We start from the raw sequence: 14,855 nt of genomic DNA, 5'->3' as shown, positions 1-14,855 counted from the left end.
TTATTCCTTTCAATGTTATATGAGTGGCTAAATATATTCACAAATATTTAAGTATGTAAACATTTTTGCTACATATTTATATGTAGAAAGTTTTTATTATATGCTTCCTCTTTTAAAGACATGCTTTGGTCACATTACAAGGAGTATTCACATTAAAGTAATGAAAATGACAAACTATCAGGTATGAGCCATGTTCAGCTGAATCAACTGAATGACAGTTTTTGCCTTCAAATGGTCTTCCACATCATTTCACTGCCAAAAGCTAGAAGAAAACTGAAGTGAGGAGAAAATAAAATGGTGGTCAACAGCTATACTAATCCATCTAAGTCCATAAGCCCATTAATATACCTTTCTATTTGCTAATCTTGGATCAAATTCAGTTACTTTAACACTGGGTTATTTAGAAATAAATGAACTTTACAGTTGGGAAGTGGAATAGTAAGGACTGAGGAGAAAAAGAAGAAAGGGAGTTAAGACATAAGAGACTGATGATATTTTAAATCTGTATTACACCCTATTTTGAGATTCAGTGTGTTCCCCGACAAACATTCCTACTTTCTGGCTCTGACCCTCAAGCTTCTGCTGAAAACCGAAACTGGTGCAATCAGGCAGAACAGCAGCTCCCTGGGCACTTGGTGTGTAGTGTGGTGGGAGAGGCCCATAGCAGGGTACCTTCCTGTTGTAGGTTAAATTGGGGCAGATTCAGTGGGGTCTGCTCTGGCCTGATTTATCTCAAGGTAGTCACTCTGTGTCCTCAGACTCTCTCAAGGTGCAGATCAGTGCCAGAATTCCCAAATCAGACAGGTTTTTTCCCATTTCTTCTTTTTTTTTTTTTAATTTTTAAATGTTTATTTATTTTTGAGAGACAGAGCCTGAGTGATGGAGGAGGCAGAGAGGGAGGGAGACACAGAATCCAAAGCAGGCTCCAGGTTCTGAGCTTGACAGCACAGAGCCGGATGCTGGGCTTGAACTCATGAACGGCAAGATCATGACCTGAGAAGTCAGACGCTTAAATGACTTAAGCCACCCAGGCACCCCAGTTTTTTCATATTTTGTAATGGCCAAGTAGGTAGATTGTGAACGGCAATTGACAAGGGAGAGAAGGAGCCTAGCCAAAGCAGTGACTGTCAAGGGTCATGGGCGCTCACTTGAAGCCCCTGACAGGCTTGGCTCTCTGTAAGATGGCTGCAGCTGCACCTGCTCATCTAGTCCAGGACCTGAACACGGGTGGGATGGAGGTGAAGTAACCAGGGAGGAGGGTGACAAACCCTCTGCCCAGTGACACTTATCTGCTATTCACACTGGGCGGCAGGGATTCCCAAAGCCTTCCACAATTTGGAAACACAGTAAGATACTTAATAGTCATTTAGGAAGGTGGCCAAGCCCTGTCCAATACAGCAAACTATTCTAATACTCCAAGTTTTCTAAGAGGGAAAAATAACTAGTTATAGAAGTTACTGCAACTTCGTATTATCTCAACAATCTTTTCACACGTATTTAGCTAAAACTGAATAAATGATCTCATGCTTTCCAACTGAAATGGCTTCTTAGACCAACTTTAAGCACAAACTGGTTTTCACAAAAATGGAATACTGGTGTCAAGACTATTAAGATATCAGCTTCTCAGTGTGTACTAGATATACTACAGAAAACATGTACAGTCTCTGGAAACATACACAATTCTTCGATTTTGGTGTTTTCTTTTTTCCAATAGTTTTTCTTACAGTATTCAGTAGTGACTATCTCTCACAATGAATAGATAAGCTGGGTGTTTTGTCCAAGACCAATTATTTAAATCCACATTTATATAGATTAGACAGATAAATCTGAACTTCCAACCATGGATTCACATGTAAACTTTCAGGAATGATGTTTGTTATGTCTGAAGTAATAAATATAGAATTATTTCCTACTATTTAAAAATGATGCCACTTTCTACCAGCACCCATCAGAGGAGAGCCTAAGGCTGTGAGTCTGTTGTAGTACTGCCATGATTTGCTCTTTCTCCAGACACAGAATGCTTCAGAAACTGACCAGTAGCACCAATGTATAATCTTGATCGCATGGGCCATTTCTGAAAAAGAATATTTAAACAAGAATCCAAAAGTTAGTATCTATGACAGATATGCCTGTAATAGTAATACTAAAAATTCCAATGTCTCAAGACAAATACAATATCATGATGTTTGTAACAACTGTAATTGTGAAATCTAAGGAACAACATGAAAAAAATGTTTATTAATACTAATAATAAAAGTAAAAATAGGGGCACCTGGGTGGCTTAGTTGGTTAAGTGTCTGACTTTGGCTCAGGTCATGATCTCACTGGTTGTGAGTTCAAACCCTGTATTGGGCTCTGTGCTGACAGCGTGGAACCTGTTTGGGATTCTCTATCTCCTTCTCTCTCTGCCTCTCCCCTGCTCACACACACTCTCTCTCTCAAAAATAAATGAACCTTAGGGGCACCTGGGTGGCTCAGTTGGTTAAGCACCCGACTTTGGCTCAGGTCATGATCTCACAGTTTGTGAGTTCCAGCCCCCTGTTAGTCTCTGTGCTGACAGCTCGGATCCTGGAGCCTACTTTAGATTGTGTCTCCCTCTCTCTCTCAAAAATAAGTAAATATTAAAAAAGAATAAAAATAAACATTAAAGAAAGTAAAAATATACCACGACTTTGATTATAATTATATAAATATAATACATGTGCATGTGGACAAGAACTGCAAGAAATTAGGGAGAATGATAATAGTTAAGTGTAGGAAAATCTATCTATCAATAATGTTTTAATTTAAAACTAAACCTAGGGGTACCTGGGTGGTTTAGTCGGTTAAGTGTCTGCTTCTTGATTTCGGCTCAGGTCACAATCTCATGGTTTCGAGTCCTATATCAGGCTCTACACTGTCAGCCTCTGTCTGTCTGCCCCTCCCCCACTCACACTCTGTCTCAAAATAAACTTAGAAAAATTAAAAAAACAAAACAAAAACTAAACCTAAAGCAAAATAAAGCCTAAAACAAGATTCCTGGTTTTAAAGATATTTTAAAAAGTAATACATGGTATGTATTATATGTCTCCACTTGTCACAGAACTATAATGAAAAGTGACTAATTCAACTATCTAAACATTTTATCTAGCTAAAAGAGCATCTCAAAGTCATAAATATTAGAATATTTGGTGTTATATAAATATAACATCCAAAAAATGTCTGGATGTAGCGGCATCATATAGCACTAATCTCTCAGTAGTTATCACATTTGTATTTTGATTGCAGCTTTTCTAAATTCACTTTAAACATGTACTTCTCAAAAATAATATAGCTTGGGGCGCCTGGGTGGCTCAGTCGGTTAAACATGTGATTTCAGCTCAAGTCATGATCTCATGGTTTGTGGGTTTAAGCCCGTGTCAGGCTCTGTGTGGACAGCTCAGAGCCTGGAGCCTGCTTCAGATTCTGTGTCTCCCTCTCTCTCTCTGCCTCACCCCAGCTTGTGCTTCTCTTTCTCTCTCTCTCAAAACTAAATAAACATTTAAAAAATTAACATAACTTATTGCCAAATAGACATGATGATGAAAAAATGTATTACATAAGTAGTACTTTCAGAATTGGGGGGGGGGGTTCTGGTAGTCAGTTTTGTAATAGGTCCTTGGAATACTAATCAGAGAAATAGTATTTTTAATTTTTTTTAGTGTTTATTTATTTTTGAGGGAGAGAGTGAGACAGGCACAAGTTGGGGAGGGGCAGGGAGAGAGAGAGAGAGAGAGAGAGAGGGAGAGAGAGAGAGAGAAAGAGAGAGAGGGAGAGAGACAGGATCTGAAGCAGTATCCAGGCTCTGAGCTATCAGCACAGAGCCCTACACAGGGCTCGATGTCACTAAATGTGAGAACATGACCTGAGCCAAAGTCTGCCGCTTAACCAACTGAGCCCCCCAGGTGCCCCAAGAAATACTACTTTTATACAAAGAGAAAAGTCTTTAGACTAATAAAGTGTAACTCCCAAAGGTCAGCAATGGGATCCCACACTTTCTAGGGAGTAAATGCTGACATGAGCAGCAGGTTATTTTTATCACTGAACATTTACAGGCAGACTGCTGGTTACAAGCACCATGAAATGTTCTTAAATGCCTGACGGATGATCTGCAGTGTTCAAATAGAAATACAGTTATTAACAAGGCAAAGACCATAAGAGCTTCAGATTCTAAACCCAAGCTTTGTATTAAAATCACATGGGGAGCTTTAAAAAAGACTGACGACCAAGTCACACGCCAGACCAATGAAATCAGAATGGACCTCTTTTTGCAGAAGTTGAGTATAAGGTACTTCTGAGTACAGTTACTTTCACCTAAACTGGCATTCCAGATGTAAAATGTAGCTATAAGGGATAGAAGTGGGCATGTGATATAATCCAGGAGTTTCTGTTCTTAGCAACCAACAAAAGTCCTATTTTTATGCCTCCAGATATGATAAGTGAATTTGCTCTCATGCAGTTCAGGTGCATTTTAGAGTCCTAAATTCAGATTATTCTGGCTGGAAATCTATACTTTAAATACGGATAAAACATAAAATTTGTGTTACTTAGAATTAAAAATGGCCTCCTCCTATATAATCTTCCTATAAATAACCTTACATTTTACATTTGATACAGTAATAAGACTGACAGTGTGCTACTTATTTTTGCAACTCCATTTCAGGTTTTTTTTTAAAAATATTTATTTATTTTGAGAGAGCCTGAAAGAGCGCATGTGGATGTGTGCAAGTGGGGGGAGGGGCAGAGAGACAGAATCCCAAGCACACAAACTGTGAAATCATGACCTGAGCAGAAATCAAAAGCTCAACCAACTGAGCCACCCAGGTGCCCCTTCAGGTTTGTTGTTTTAAATCACAGATGTGCATTCTTATATGTTCTGGGTGTATCACTGGTCCTGTCCTTGGGATTCTTGCCATGGATTCATAACATGAAGTGTTTTAGAAACTAGTCTGGGGTTTTTCTGATAGGTCAGGACCTGACATTGTTAGGTCAGATTCAAGTCCTGCCTTATACTGAAGAACATTGTGCCACAGTGCTATGGACTGTTTGTGTCCCTGCCCCCTAACCCCCGAAATTCTTATGTTGATTCTCTAACCTCCAACATGATGGTATTTTGTGGAGGTAATTAGGGCCAAATGAGGTTAAAAGGGTGGGTCCTTCATGATAGATTAGTGACCTTTTGAGGAAGAGAAAGTTTCTCTCTTCTGAAAAAGCAAACTTCAAGATAGGAAGAGAACTCTCACCAGGAACTCAATTGGCCAGCACCTTTATCCTAGGCTTCCCAGACTCCAGAATTGTGAGAAAATAAATTTCTATTTTTTAAGCCTCTCAGCCTATGGTATTTTGTTATTGCTGCCCGAGCAGACTAACCCATGTAGTGAATAGTGTAGGGCTGAAATCATCAATTTCAAGTGTAAAATTTTTGGCATATTATAAACCTGTGCTTCTCAATCTTTTAAATTCCTGCCTCATATTCATGAGCATAAAGATCTCATGCTTAAAGTTCACATGTAATTTGAGTATTCCGTATGAATTAAATATATTTAAAAGCAAATAAACATACTACTGAATGCTCCCTGATATTTCTGATATGTGCTACCTGGGTCCTACCGTATTCAGAATCACTCTAAATCATGCAACCAAATGTGGAGACAAATGAAGGTGAGACATAGGTAATTAATGAAGAAACTTAACGTATATGTCAATTTTGGGGATGCCTGGCTGGCTCAGTGGGAGGAGTGTGTGACTCTTTTTTTAAAAATATGTTTTTAATGTTTATTTATTTTGAGAGAGAAAGAGAGCACAAGCAGGGGAGGTACAGAGAGAGAGGGAAAGAGAGAGTATCAAGCAGGTTCCACACTGTCAGTGCAGAGCCCAATGTGGGGCTCAAACTCACTAACTGTGAGATCATGACCTGAGCCAAAATCAAGTCGGACACAACCGACTGAGCCACCCAGGCGCCCCCAGGACTATGTGACTCTTAACCTCAGGGGCAGGAGTTCAAGCCTCACATTGGGTGTAGAGATTACTAAAAAATAAATAAACTTAAAAAAATGCATATGTCGATTTTTGCCTCATTTTTCATGAACTTAATAAAACTTTCTACTTTAAGAACTTTCGATTTTGAAAAAGGCTTCTAATGATTTTATTCAACTGAATTTACTGTACACATATAGTTTTAAGAGTCAGAAATAAAATGTAAATAAAATATCAGTTGATCTGCATGTCAGCGTCATGCCAAAAAAGCCAGTTGATGGATTTACATTTCACTTTTCAATGGTCTGTTTTAACATTGTGTAGATTAACACAATTCTGACCTCTACTTTACCTAATAAAATTTATTTGAAACCATGTTGTTTCATTAGGTTTAGAACAATCTAAGTAAACTCATACAATTAACCGAATTAAACCTGAAAACCTTAAAAATGCACTCTTGGATTTTGGAGTTAAATGACAAAACTTTGTATTTATTTTTTAAATTATTTTATATGTATAGTATCAACAATGAGTCTCCAGGGGTAATGCAATGAATAAAGACATTTGTACTTTTCTCCCGATATCAGAATCTGAAATATATCCCTCTTCCTTTGGAGGATCATTTCATTTTGGTACACTCATGCTGATCAAATTGCTCACATCCCAAAAGGATGAAAACTGCTCTTTTAGGCTATGCCCCAGGACCCCATTCACTTAAACTTTCCAGTTTCATTTGAGATACTCTTAAGGTAAATCTCCCACAATGCTAACCCCAATACTGATAATAAGGACTGATGACTCAAAATCATGGCTTTGAAATATTTGTTAACAGATCTTTAATCATCAAAGACATAGTAATACTATGGTGTAAGGCAGAATCTTGGAACATTTTTTTAACTAAGGGTTACAATACCCTTAGTTAACCAAAAAGTACAAATAATCAGAATATTTTTATTCCTTATGCATAAGATTAATCAAAGATAGACTTAATACTTAAGCATATACATAAAATGTGTGACAGGTGGTTTCAATTATGTGTATGAAACCTCTTTACTCCAAACCTCTGCAGCACGTGGTTATAACTCTCTTATAGCACACAGAACATTATCCCTTACAGACTGTTGCTTTATTTTTGTCTTTGTCTTTATTATATGTTCATTTAGGGCAGAGATTGAGTCTTATTCTTAATTGTATTCAATCTCCTAACAATGCTTTGCACACAGTAGACACTCAGTAGATAATTTTAATACAGACTAGTCGCTTGTTCAACCATCATCAATTTCATTTTAAAGAGGTAATCCTTGGCCTTGTTTTATTATCCCTAGAATTGTCTTTTAAAATCAAAATAATTGGTCCAAGGACAAATGAGATTTAATTTTTTAAAAAGAGTTGTAAAACTACAAAAACATTTGGTACCTGAAAAAACAAGTACAAAAAAACTCTTGTTAAGCTTATTGTTACATGAAAATTATTAATAGTATTCATTCAAAAAGATACAAGAAACGAAGGTGAAAACAATTTGATTGAATTGTATCTCCCACAGCGACATTTAACAGATGTTTTCTGTATTGAAGTCTATTTAATGTTGAACTTTTTTAGAGTATATGGAAAATGTCAAGCCAAAAGAAATCTAATATTAATGATACATTTGAATATCAATCCAAAGCAGACTGTAGTGAAAAACCCCTAATTATTAGTGAATGACTTTTCGGCAGAGATTATATTATATATCACAGAACGAGGCCTATCATAATCATAAATAAGTGATATTGCAAATTTCTATATTTGAAATAATTTGAACCTAACATCATGTTGATTATATTTGTGAACCTGAACTTCACATAGTTTTAAGTAGAGTTAATATTAGTGTACTTTACCACATTTCAATGATGATTATTTAGTACTTTATTGAACACTGACATGCTTAAGGCCAAGTCCTAATCTTGTATTTGTGTGTGTGTGGCAAAATGTAGAAGCAAAAATTCAAAAATTTAGGTTTAGAGAAAACAGGGAAGATGATGTATCTTGAACAAAGCCAGATGAATGCTGGATTTCAAGACAATCAAATCTAGGCGAAAAGGATGATGCAAAGTCTAAATACTGCAATACAGGTAATAAACCATTACTGTATACACTATATTAAATAAAAACCCTATTTTATCTATATGTAATGTAAAAAATGATACAAAGCATTCTGTGGGCTAATTTTGCACATTACAGAATTTGAATATAGTACTCAGCTTGATTAACATATGCCAATCTATTGTGAAAATTACATAAACAATTATTGTTTTTTTTTTTAACATTCTAGGTAACTGTCTAATCCATGATAATTAACCTTTATTAACAGGGACTGAAAATTTACTCTATAGGATGGCAGACCGGTTTCATTTTGTTCTTACCAGTTTTACAAAAAATTTTAAACAGTGATTTCCTGGATTATTTAAAGGGCGATAATTCCATCACCCCCGTTTGCACGAAGCTTTTCAAACATTTGATAAAAACCACAATGGAAATGTAATTATGTGAATTAAAAACACTTAAAAACTCTCAAAGGCTCATAACTGTAACTCTTGATTCTAAAAACCACCAAAACTTGCCAACCAAACACCCTGCCAGGCACCCCTGAGAAACTTTCCATTTTGGAAAGGCATCGCATAGGCTGCATCCTATAAAGAGGCGCGATACACCCCTCCCAAAGCCACCTCGGGTTTAAATCCACTACCTGCCAACAATTATGGAGTAGCCTTTTGCAGTGGGGACGTCGCTACCTGGGCGCTGGTGGGCCAAGATCGATCTCCAGGTCAGTTCTCCGCCTCACCCCGAGCGAGAGTTCGGTGGCATCAGCCCAGGCGATGGCGGACACTGAGGGTTAAGGTGCCCTGCTCCCCGCCCCGGCTCCGCAGGGCGCCCTACCTGCCTACCTTGACAGGGTGTAGGTAGCCGTCGCCGCGCAGGGCGCCCAGCCCGGGGTCTGCCGGCGCCTCGGCGTCGTCCTGCAAGCTGCGGGTGAGGTGGGCAATGTAGGTAGTGGCCAGCAGCAGCACGTCCAGCTTGGACAGCTTGGTGTCCGGCGGCACCGACGGCAGCGTGCGCTGCAGCTCTAGGAAGGCGTGCCGCAGAGTCTGCACGCGGCTTCGCTCCCGCGCAGCGTTCGCTGCTGCCGGCCGCCCGCCCCCCAGGCGCGCACCGCCGCCGGGGCCCGCCGGTCCTGCCCCTGCCCGGCCCGGGCTCGAGTCGCGGGTGGCTGCAACCGCGGGCGCGGTCTCGTTCCTAGCGATCAGGGGGCTGCCTGCGGGGCCGTCGCGGTCCATGGCGGCTTCCTGAGCTGCGTGCCCTGCAAAGGACCCAAGGCGCGGTGAGGCCCGGCGCTGGTCGGGCTTAAACCGGGGAAGCGCAGGCCTCTCGCCTCAGCAGCACGCCGGGCCAACGACGTGGCTGGGGCGTTCTCAGAGATGAGGTTGTTTTGACTGGGGCGTGTTTACCTCCCCGCGTCTGAGGAGAGTTGTGGGGCCTGACAGTTCCTGGGCTTGGAGGGCTAAGGAGGGGCGCGGTGCCGGCTTTACTTTTCACGGACAACTTAAATGGAAGGGCTATTCTACCGAGGAAGGAGGATCTCGGAAGCAGAGCTCCGGTTCGTGACTTGTTTGCACTTCTGGAACGTTGTGCGCCAGCCCCGCAGGAAACACGGTGCAGGTCATTCTCGCGGAGCGCAGCGGGTAGCCCTGGGCCAACTCACGGCCGTCAGTGCTCACGCGGGTAGTCCTCGCACCATTCGCTCTCGAGGCCAGGGATCCCGGGGGGGTGACTGCAGGAGCTCATTCTAATTTCTACGGCAGGAGACGGGGACCCTGACCTCACCTTGTACTAAGGCACCCGCTACCCCTCTGAAACCTGGGGACCAAGCGTCGCGACGGGGGGTCGAACCGAAATCCTCACCTTTCCTGGAGCGGCAGTGCAGGGCTCGGCTCTGCTGAGCGAGCGGGCGAGGAGCGTCGAGCTGGGTCTGCGTGGCCAGGGCCGCCACAGGTCACTCCATCCTCGTCTAGCCGAAGTCTACAGTCGCTTCCAGCCCCTGCTGGGCGCGTCTTTTATACAGGCGCCCCCGTGGCCAGGCGTGTGTGGGCCAGACTTGATGTCAGGCGGAAGAGCAGTACCAGGCGAGGTTCGCGCCCACCTGAGGGGCTCTGCCCGGAGCGGAGAGTCATTAATCAAACCGTCCGGCGGGGCGGGGCTATAGGGGGCGGGGCTTCCGCCTGGCCCCGCCCTCGCCCCCGTCGCGGTTCACTTTGAGCCGAGCCTGCACGTCCTGCCTGTCGAGCGTCCGCGGTGTTGAAGGCTCTCCGAGTTCCCGCGCCTCGCCGCCGTTCTTCAGCCGCGGACCCAATCTGAGCGAGGGCGCCTCTTAGGCAGACGCAGAGCTGAGGCGGGAACCCTGGCGTTTTGTGGAGAGTGACTTTTAATTTTCTGAGGAAATGTGAAGTGTGCCGTTGCCATGCGCTAACCTATTATTCTACCACCAAGGTAAATGTTTCGTGTGCCCTAATTACTTAAAGCACCTCCACCTCTGTAGTGCGTGACTAGTTTATTGAGCCGCTCAGAGAGAATGCTCCCACTGTGGTACTTGAAGTTCCTCAGACCAGCGTAAATGGCCCTGGGATCGCGGTCGCTTCTCCCCGGGGGCGCGGACCGTTGTGGGCTGCTTCCGTAGCAAACGCCGGGCCCCGGTTTTTTCCCTTTTTTTTTTTTTTTTTGTTTTTGACCTAAAATTGGTCCTGGCTCCGCCCCCCTGCGGGGAACTCTCCTGAGAAGTCCTGCACTTGGGAAGACCCGCGGGAAGCGTGGTCCTCGGGCTGTGCGATGAGGTGCTCCAGCCAAGGCTCTTTTAGAATGCTGGCTCTGCGCCTTGGCCTCTTCCGAGCCGGCCTGGGAGGCGCTGGGCCCGGGACGCCCCGCCTCTGTGGCTCCCACCGGCCCTGGGGACCCATGCATGGCCTTCAGAGGTGAAGTCCTAGTGGACGCACGGTATTTTCTAGAACGTAATTAGTATATCCTTGAAATAATTCCTACAATTCGAAGAGCAGGACATTTAGAAATCTTCCATCTTCCTTCGACTCAAGACAGTATCAAATTTAAAATATCATTAATGAATTTGCTCTTGTATATGCGACATCATTTCTTTACAATAGATTTTTAAATTGGAACTATTAAGTAGTACGTAGTAATGGTGACACTAGTATTTTAATGTATCATTCCACACATTATATTAGTGAATCAGTATATCTTCAATTCCCATTCAGTAACTGTAATTAGATTTACACTTTAGAAAGGAACGTACCAAAATACCATTGGTTCAAAAAAGGATTACTTTCTTTTGATGAATGTGGAAGCACATCTTTATTTTCTCAGTAAATTGTATGTGATGAGGCGTAAAGCAATTGAAAAGCAATTTTCATTTTCTTTACATAATGAGATACCATAAAGCTACAAATTGCAGAAGATGCTATTGCCTAGTACTGTAAAGGTAAAAAACAAACAAACAAATGTTAAAGAGCACTTAAGGACGAATTTACTTTTTTTTTTTTTTTTACAAACATTTTCTTTTGGGTTATGGAGAAGGTGAAATTCATATATATCATTTTTTTGTCAGCAAGCTTTCACATTCCTTCAAAGAGGGATTCCTGTATTAATAGAGAAAAAAAGAGCAATATTATTTCAAAAATGAAATTCATCCAAAACGGGCACAAACATACAGACTCTATAATACAACAATAGTAGAAGCTAATCACCAGAAAAGCTAGTCACCAAACTGTGTGAATCTTCTCAGGCTTTAAAAAGCAGAAGGAAAGATTTCCCCACTTCCCCAGAGTAGGGAAGAAAGTGGAAAAAGTATGTGTTAGGAAAAGTGTGGAAATAAGAAATTTTGGAAGGAAGGTGGGCTGAGGCTAGAGTGAGGCAAATTAGGTGCCTAGGGCTCCTTAACTTTTGCACCCTTGACGTCTCACATGCCTCATTCTAGCCTAGCCTGCTAAAGCCTTGTCTAAGTGCCAGAGGTGGGGTGGAGGTGGGGGCACCAGCGAAGCTCTTCACTGATGACAGTGGCTGGAAAATGGATAGCTTTGTTGCCCAATAGTCAGGTTCAAAAGAAAGGACTGAGGAAACAATACTGACCACTGTGGGCCACCTGGTCATATCTGCTGCTACTCTAAGCAGCCTCTCTGAATCCTCTGATGATTCTAGAGTAGTCCTAATTCCTGCAAGAAACCATGTTCCCCGTTAAATTAAAAATAGAAGATGAAAATCTTCAAATGTTCGACATTACATAAATTAGTAACAGGTACCTTACTCAACTTTTTATATTTGCTAAGTGCTTTACAAAAAAGCACTTTATTTTTTCAATCAGTCTACAAAAACCCTTTGAGGATTTTACATTTTGTGGTTGAGAAAATAAAGCGCAGAGAGATTAAATAACTTGTGAAGGTCCCACAGCTAATAAGTGGCAGAGAGAGGATTCAAGGTAGATTGACCCTAATACTTTTGCTTTTTACCAGATTATCCTATTTAATATTTGTAGAGTTCTTCATTATTTGCCAGACATTTTTTGTATCTATTATTTCAATAAAGTTAATGTTTTAACTTGACTCCCTATTAACAGCTCAAACACTATTTTCATGGTATAGTATATTATTCTTTGGGAGTTCTTGTTTAGTCTTCCAGAAAGTAGAAGGCTTTAGAGTGCTATGGATTTTTTTCAGAGTGTGGTGTAGATCTTAAAATGAGATGTCTTTCTAAATATGCCAATTTGTCATTAACTTACCATCTTTATAATGTAAAATAATATATCGGTGAAGAAAATATATTGCTGCATTTTATATGTATAGATGCATAATATAGTAAAACAATAGGTTTTATATAATCAGTGCTTTTTTTCACCTGTCAACTATTTCCCTTAATTGTTTAGTTAAGGTATAATTTGCATAATTAAATTCACCCTTGTTACTATATAGTCCAGTAAGTTTTGCTAAAAACTACCACAGCAAAGAGATGCAGAATTTCACCTTCCCACCCTTACGTTGCCTTGTGCTGACCCTTTGCATTCTACTCCTAAGCCTTGGCAATTGCTGATCTATTTTCTGTCTCTGTAGTTTCACCTTTGCCAGAAGGTCATAGAATCATACAGTATGTAGCCTTTTAAGTTGGCTCTTCTTTGACTTATAATGCTTTTGAGATCTGTCCATGTTGTTTTGGGTATCACTAGTTTATTTTGATTTTGACTAGTATTTAATTTTGAGTAGTATTCCATTGCATGGATTTACCACTGTTTGCTTATCCATTCCCCAATGGGAGAGCTTTGGGTCGTTTTCACTTTTTGGTGATTATGAATAAACCACTATGAACATTTGGGTACAGAGTTTTATGTGAGCATAGGTGTTCACTTCACCTTGGAGTGGGACTGTTAGATGTGTTAAGTACATGTTTAATTTTATAAATGTATGTCTGAATATTTTCCAAAGTGGCTGTGCTATTTTTGCATTCCTACCAGTAGTGCACAAAAGTTCCAGTTGCTCCATATCTTTGCTATCATTTCCACATTCTTTGTATCCATTTTAGCAGATTTTTTTTAAGAAAAATTGTTGACTCAATATTTTAAAATCAGTTGATTTCTTAATCTAAATATCTTGCTTGCCAGCTAGTCTGATTTCTCAAGTTCAGCATGTCTGCTGGCTATACTGTTTTGGAGTAGAGTGCCTTTGCAGTAGAGTGCCTTTGGAGTAGAGTGCCTTTGCCTTTGCAGGTGCCTTTAGTTGGACATGTACTCTCCAGTTGACCTCAATCACATTCACTTTGTTTCCCTTATTTTACCTACCTATGCCTGAGCGTGTTTTTGAGACCCCCTTGCAGAATAGTTGAAGACCTGGCTTTTAGAGTCAGTGACCTCAATTCAAGGTCCAGCTATGCCTTATGGCAGTTGTGTGACTTTGGGCCCCTTTCTGACTGTGCCTCTCTAATGCTCATTTTCCCCATCTGATTCTTATCTCAACAGGTTCTGCTGTTTTAAAAAATTTGTTTGGGTAGTTAAGATTCAGGTATCAAAGTAGACATTTTAAAATTGAAAATACTGGGGCACCTGGGTGGCTCAGTCGTTTGAGTGTCAGACTCTTGGTTTAGGCTCAGGTTATGATCTCACGGTTCAGGGGTTCAAGCCCCATGTTGGACTCTGTGCTGATAGTGCTGAGGCTGCTTGGAATTCTCTCTCTTCCTCTCGCAGCCCCTCCCCACTGGCTTGCTCTCTTTCTCAAAATAAAATAAACTTAAAAATATATAAGACTTCTTTAAAAAATAAAATGGAAAATTACATAATTCTTAAAAATTAATTCTTACATAACTCTTTTCCACAGAGTAAGCCATTGACAGAGTTGAAACTAGAAGTCACAAAACCTAGCTTAGATTGTTCTAAAAAAAAAAACAAAACAAAAAAAACCTTGTTGCTTACCACTATTGCTCTTTTTGAGAGGGATGTCCTAATTTAAGAAGGGTTCTTTAACAACTAACTGCAAGTCTTATACCTACATTATTGATACATAGAAGTTTATTTTGCATATAAAATTAATTAGACTGATGTTAGGTTTATCACAGCACAATTAAAGGTATTTAGAGTTTTGCAGATGGGTTCATGTCAGATCATCCCAGAGTTTGCAACTAAAAATATTACTGAAGTTTTAAAACTCTTGAGGCACATAGAAGATCTGTTGTTACAACTGTTCAAACATAATCTTAGCAGTGGTGAAGGCAAGTTATTTTTACTGTTTTTAAAGTTCACTTTTTAACTCAAAGAAACCTAATGCTTCCATATTCTAACT

At 40.7% G+C, this 14,855-nt stretch overlaps 2 protein-coding genes across 3 annotated transcripts in view; both read right to left on the bottom strand.

Moving 5' to 3' along the window:
• Nucleotides 1-1,787: 1,787 nt before the first annotated feature.
• TCF24 (transcription factor 24) lies at nucleotides 1,788-10,195 on the bottom strand. The gene is made up of 3 exons (XM_045455025.1): nucleotides 9,934-10,195; nucleotides 8,919-9,331; nucleotides 1,788-2,074 (listed from the first exon to the last, which is right to left on the bottom strand). Exons 2-3 carry the CDS (start codon nucleotides 9,306-9,308, stop codon nucleotides 1,961-1,963), a joined length of 504 nt encoding a protein of 167 aa, XP_045310981.1. The 5' UTR covers nucleotides 9,309-9,331; nucleotides 9,934-10,195; the 3' UTR covers nucleotides 1,788-1,960.
• A 1,345-nt stretch (nucleotides 10,196-11,540) lies between these two features.
• The window catches only part of PPP1R42 (protein phosphatase 1 regulatory subunit 42), a 53,518-nt gene continuing 50,203 nt past the window's right edge, over nucleotides 11,541-14,855 (bottom strand). The window contains exons 9-10 of one of the 2 annotated variants that reach the window (XR_006706603.1): nucleotides 12,166-12,248; nucleotides 11,541-11,675 (exon numbers count right to left, since the gene is read on the bottom strand). Coding sequence is in view for 1 of the 2 variants with exons in the window: in XM_045455019.1 (XP_045310975.1) it covers nucleotides 11,630-11,675 (46 nt within the window). In the remaining variant the exon portion in view is untranslated. The remainder of the gene's footprint in view (nucleotides 11,676-12,165; nucleotides 12,249-14,855) is intronic. The other variant, XM_045455019.1, reaches the window with a different exon arrangement.

The sequence above is a fragment of the Leopardus geoffroyi genome, chromosome C3, assembly GCF_018350155.1.
Source record: "Leopardus geoffroyi isolate Oge1 chromosome C3, O.geoffroyi_Oge1_pat1.0, whole genome shotgun sequence".
Taxonomy (NCBI): Eukaryota; Metazoa; Chordata; class Mammalia; order Carnivora; family Felidae; genus Leopardus; species Leopardus geoffroyi.
The sequence above is the reverse complement of the archived record's forward strand: the minus strand, read 5'-3'. Positions and strand labels throughout refer to the sequence as shown.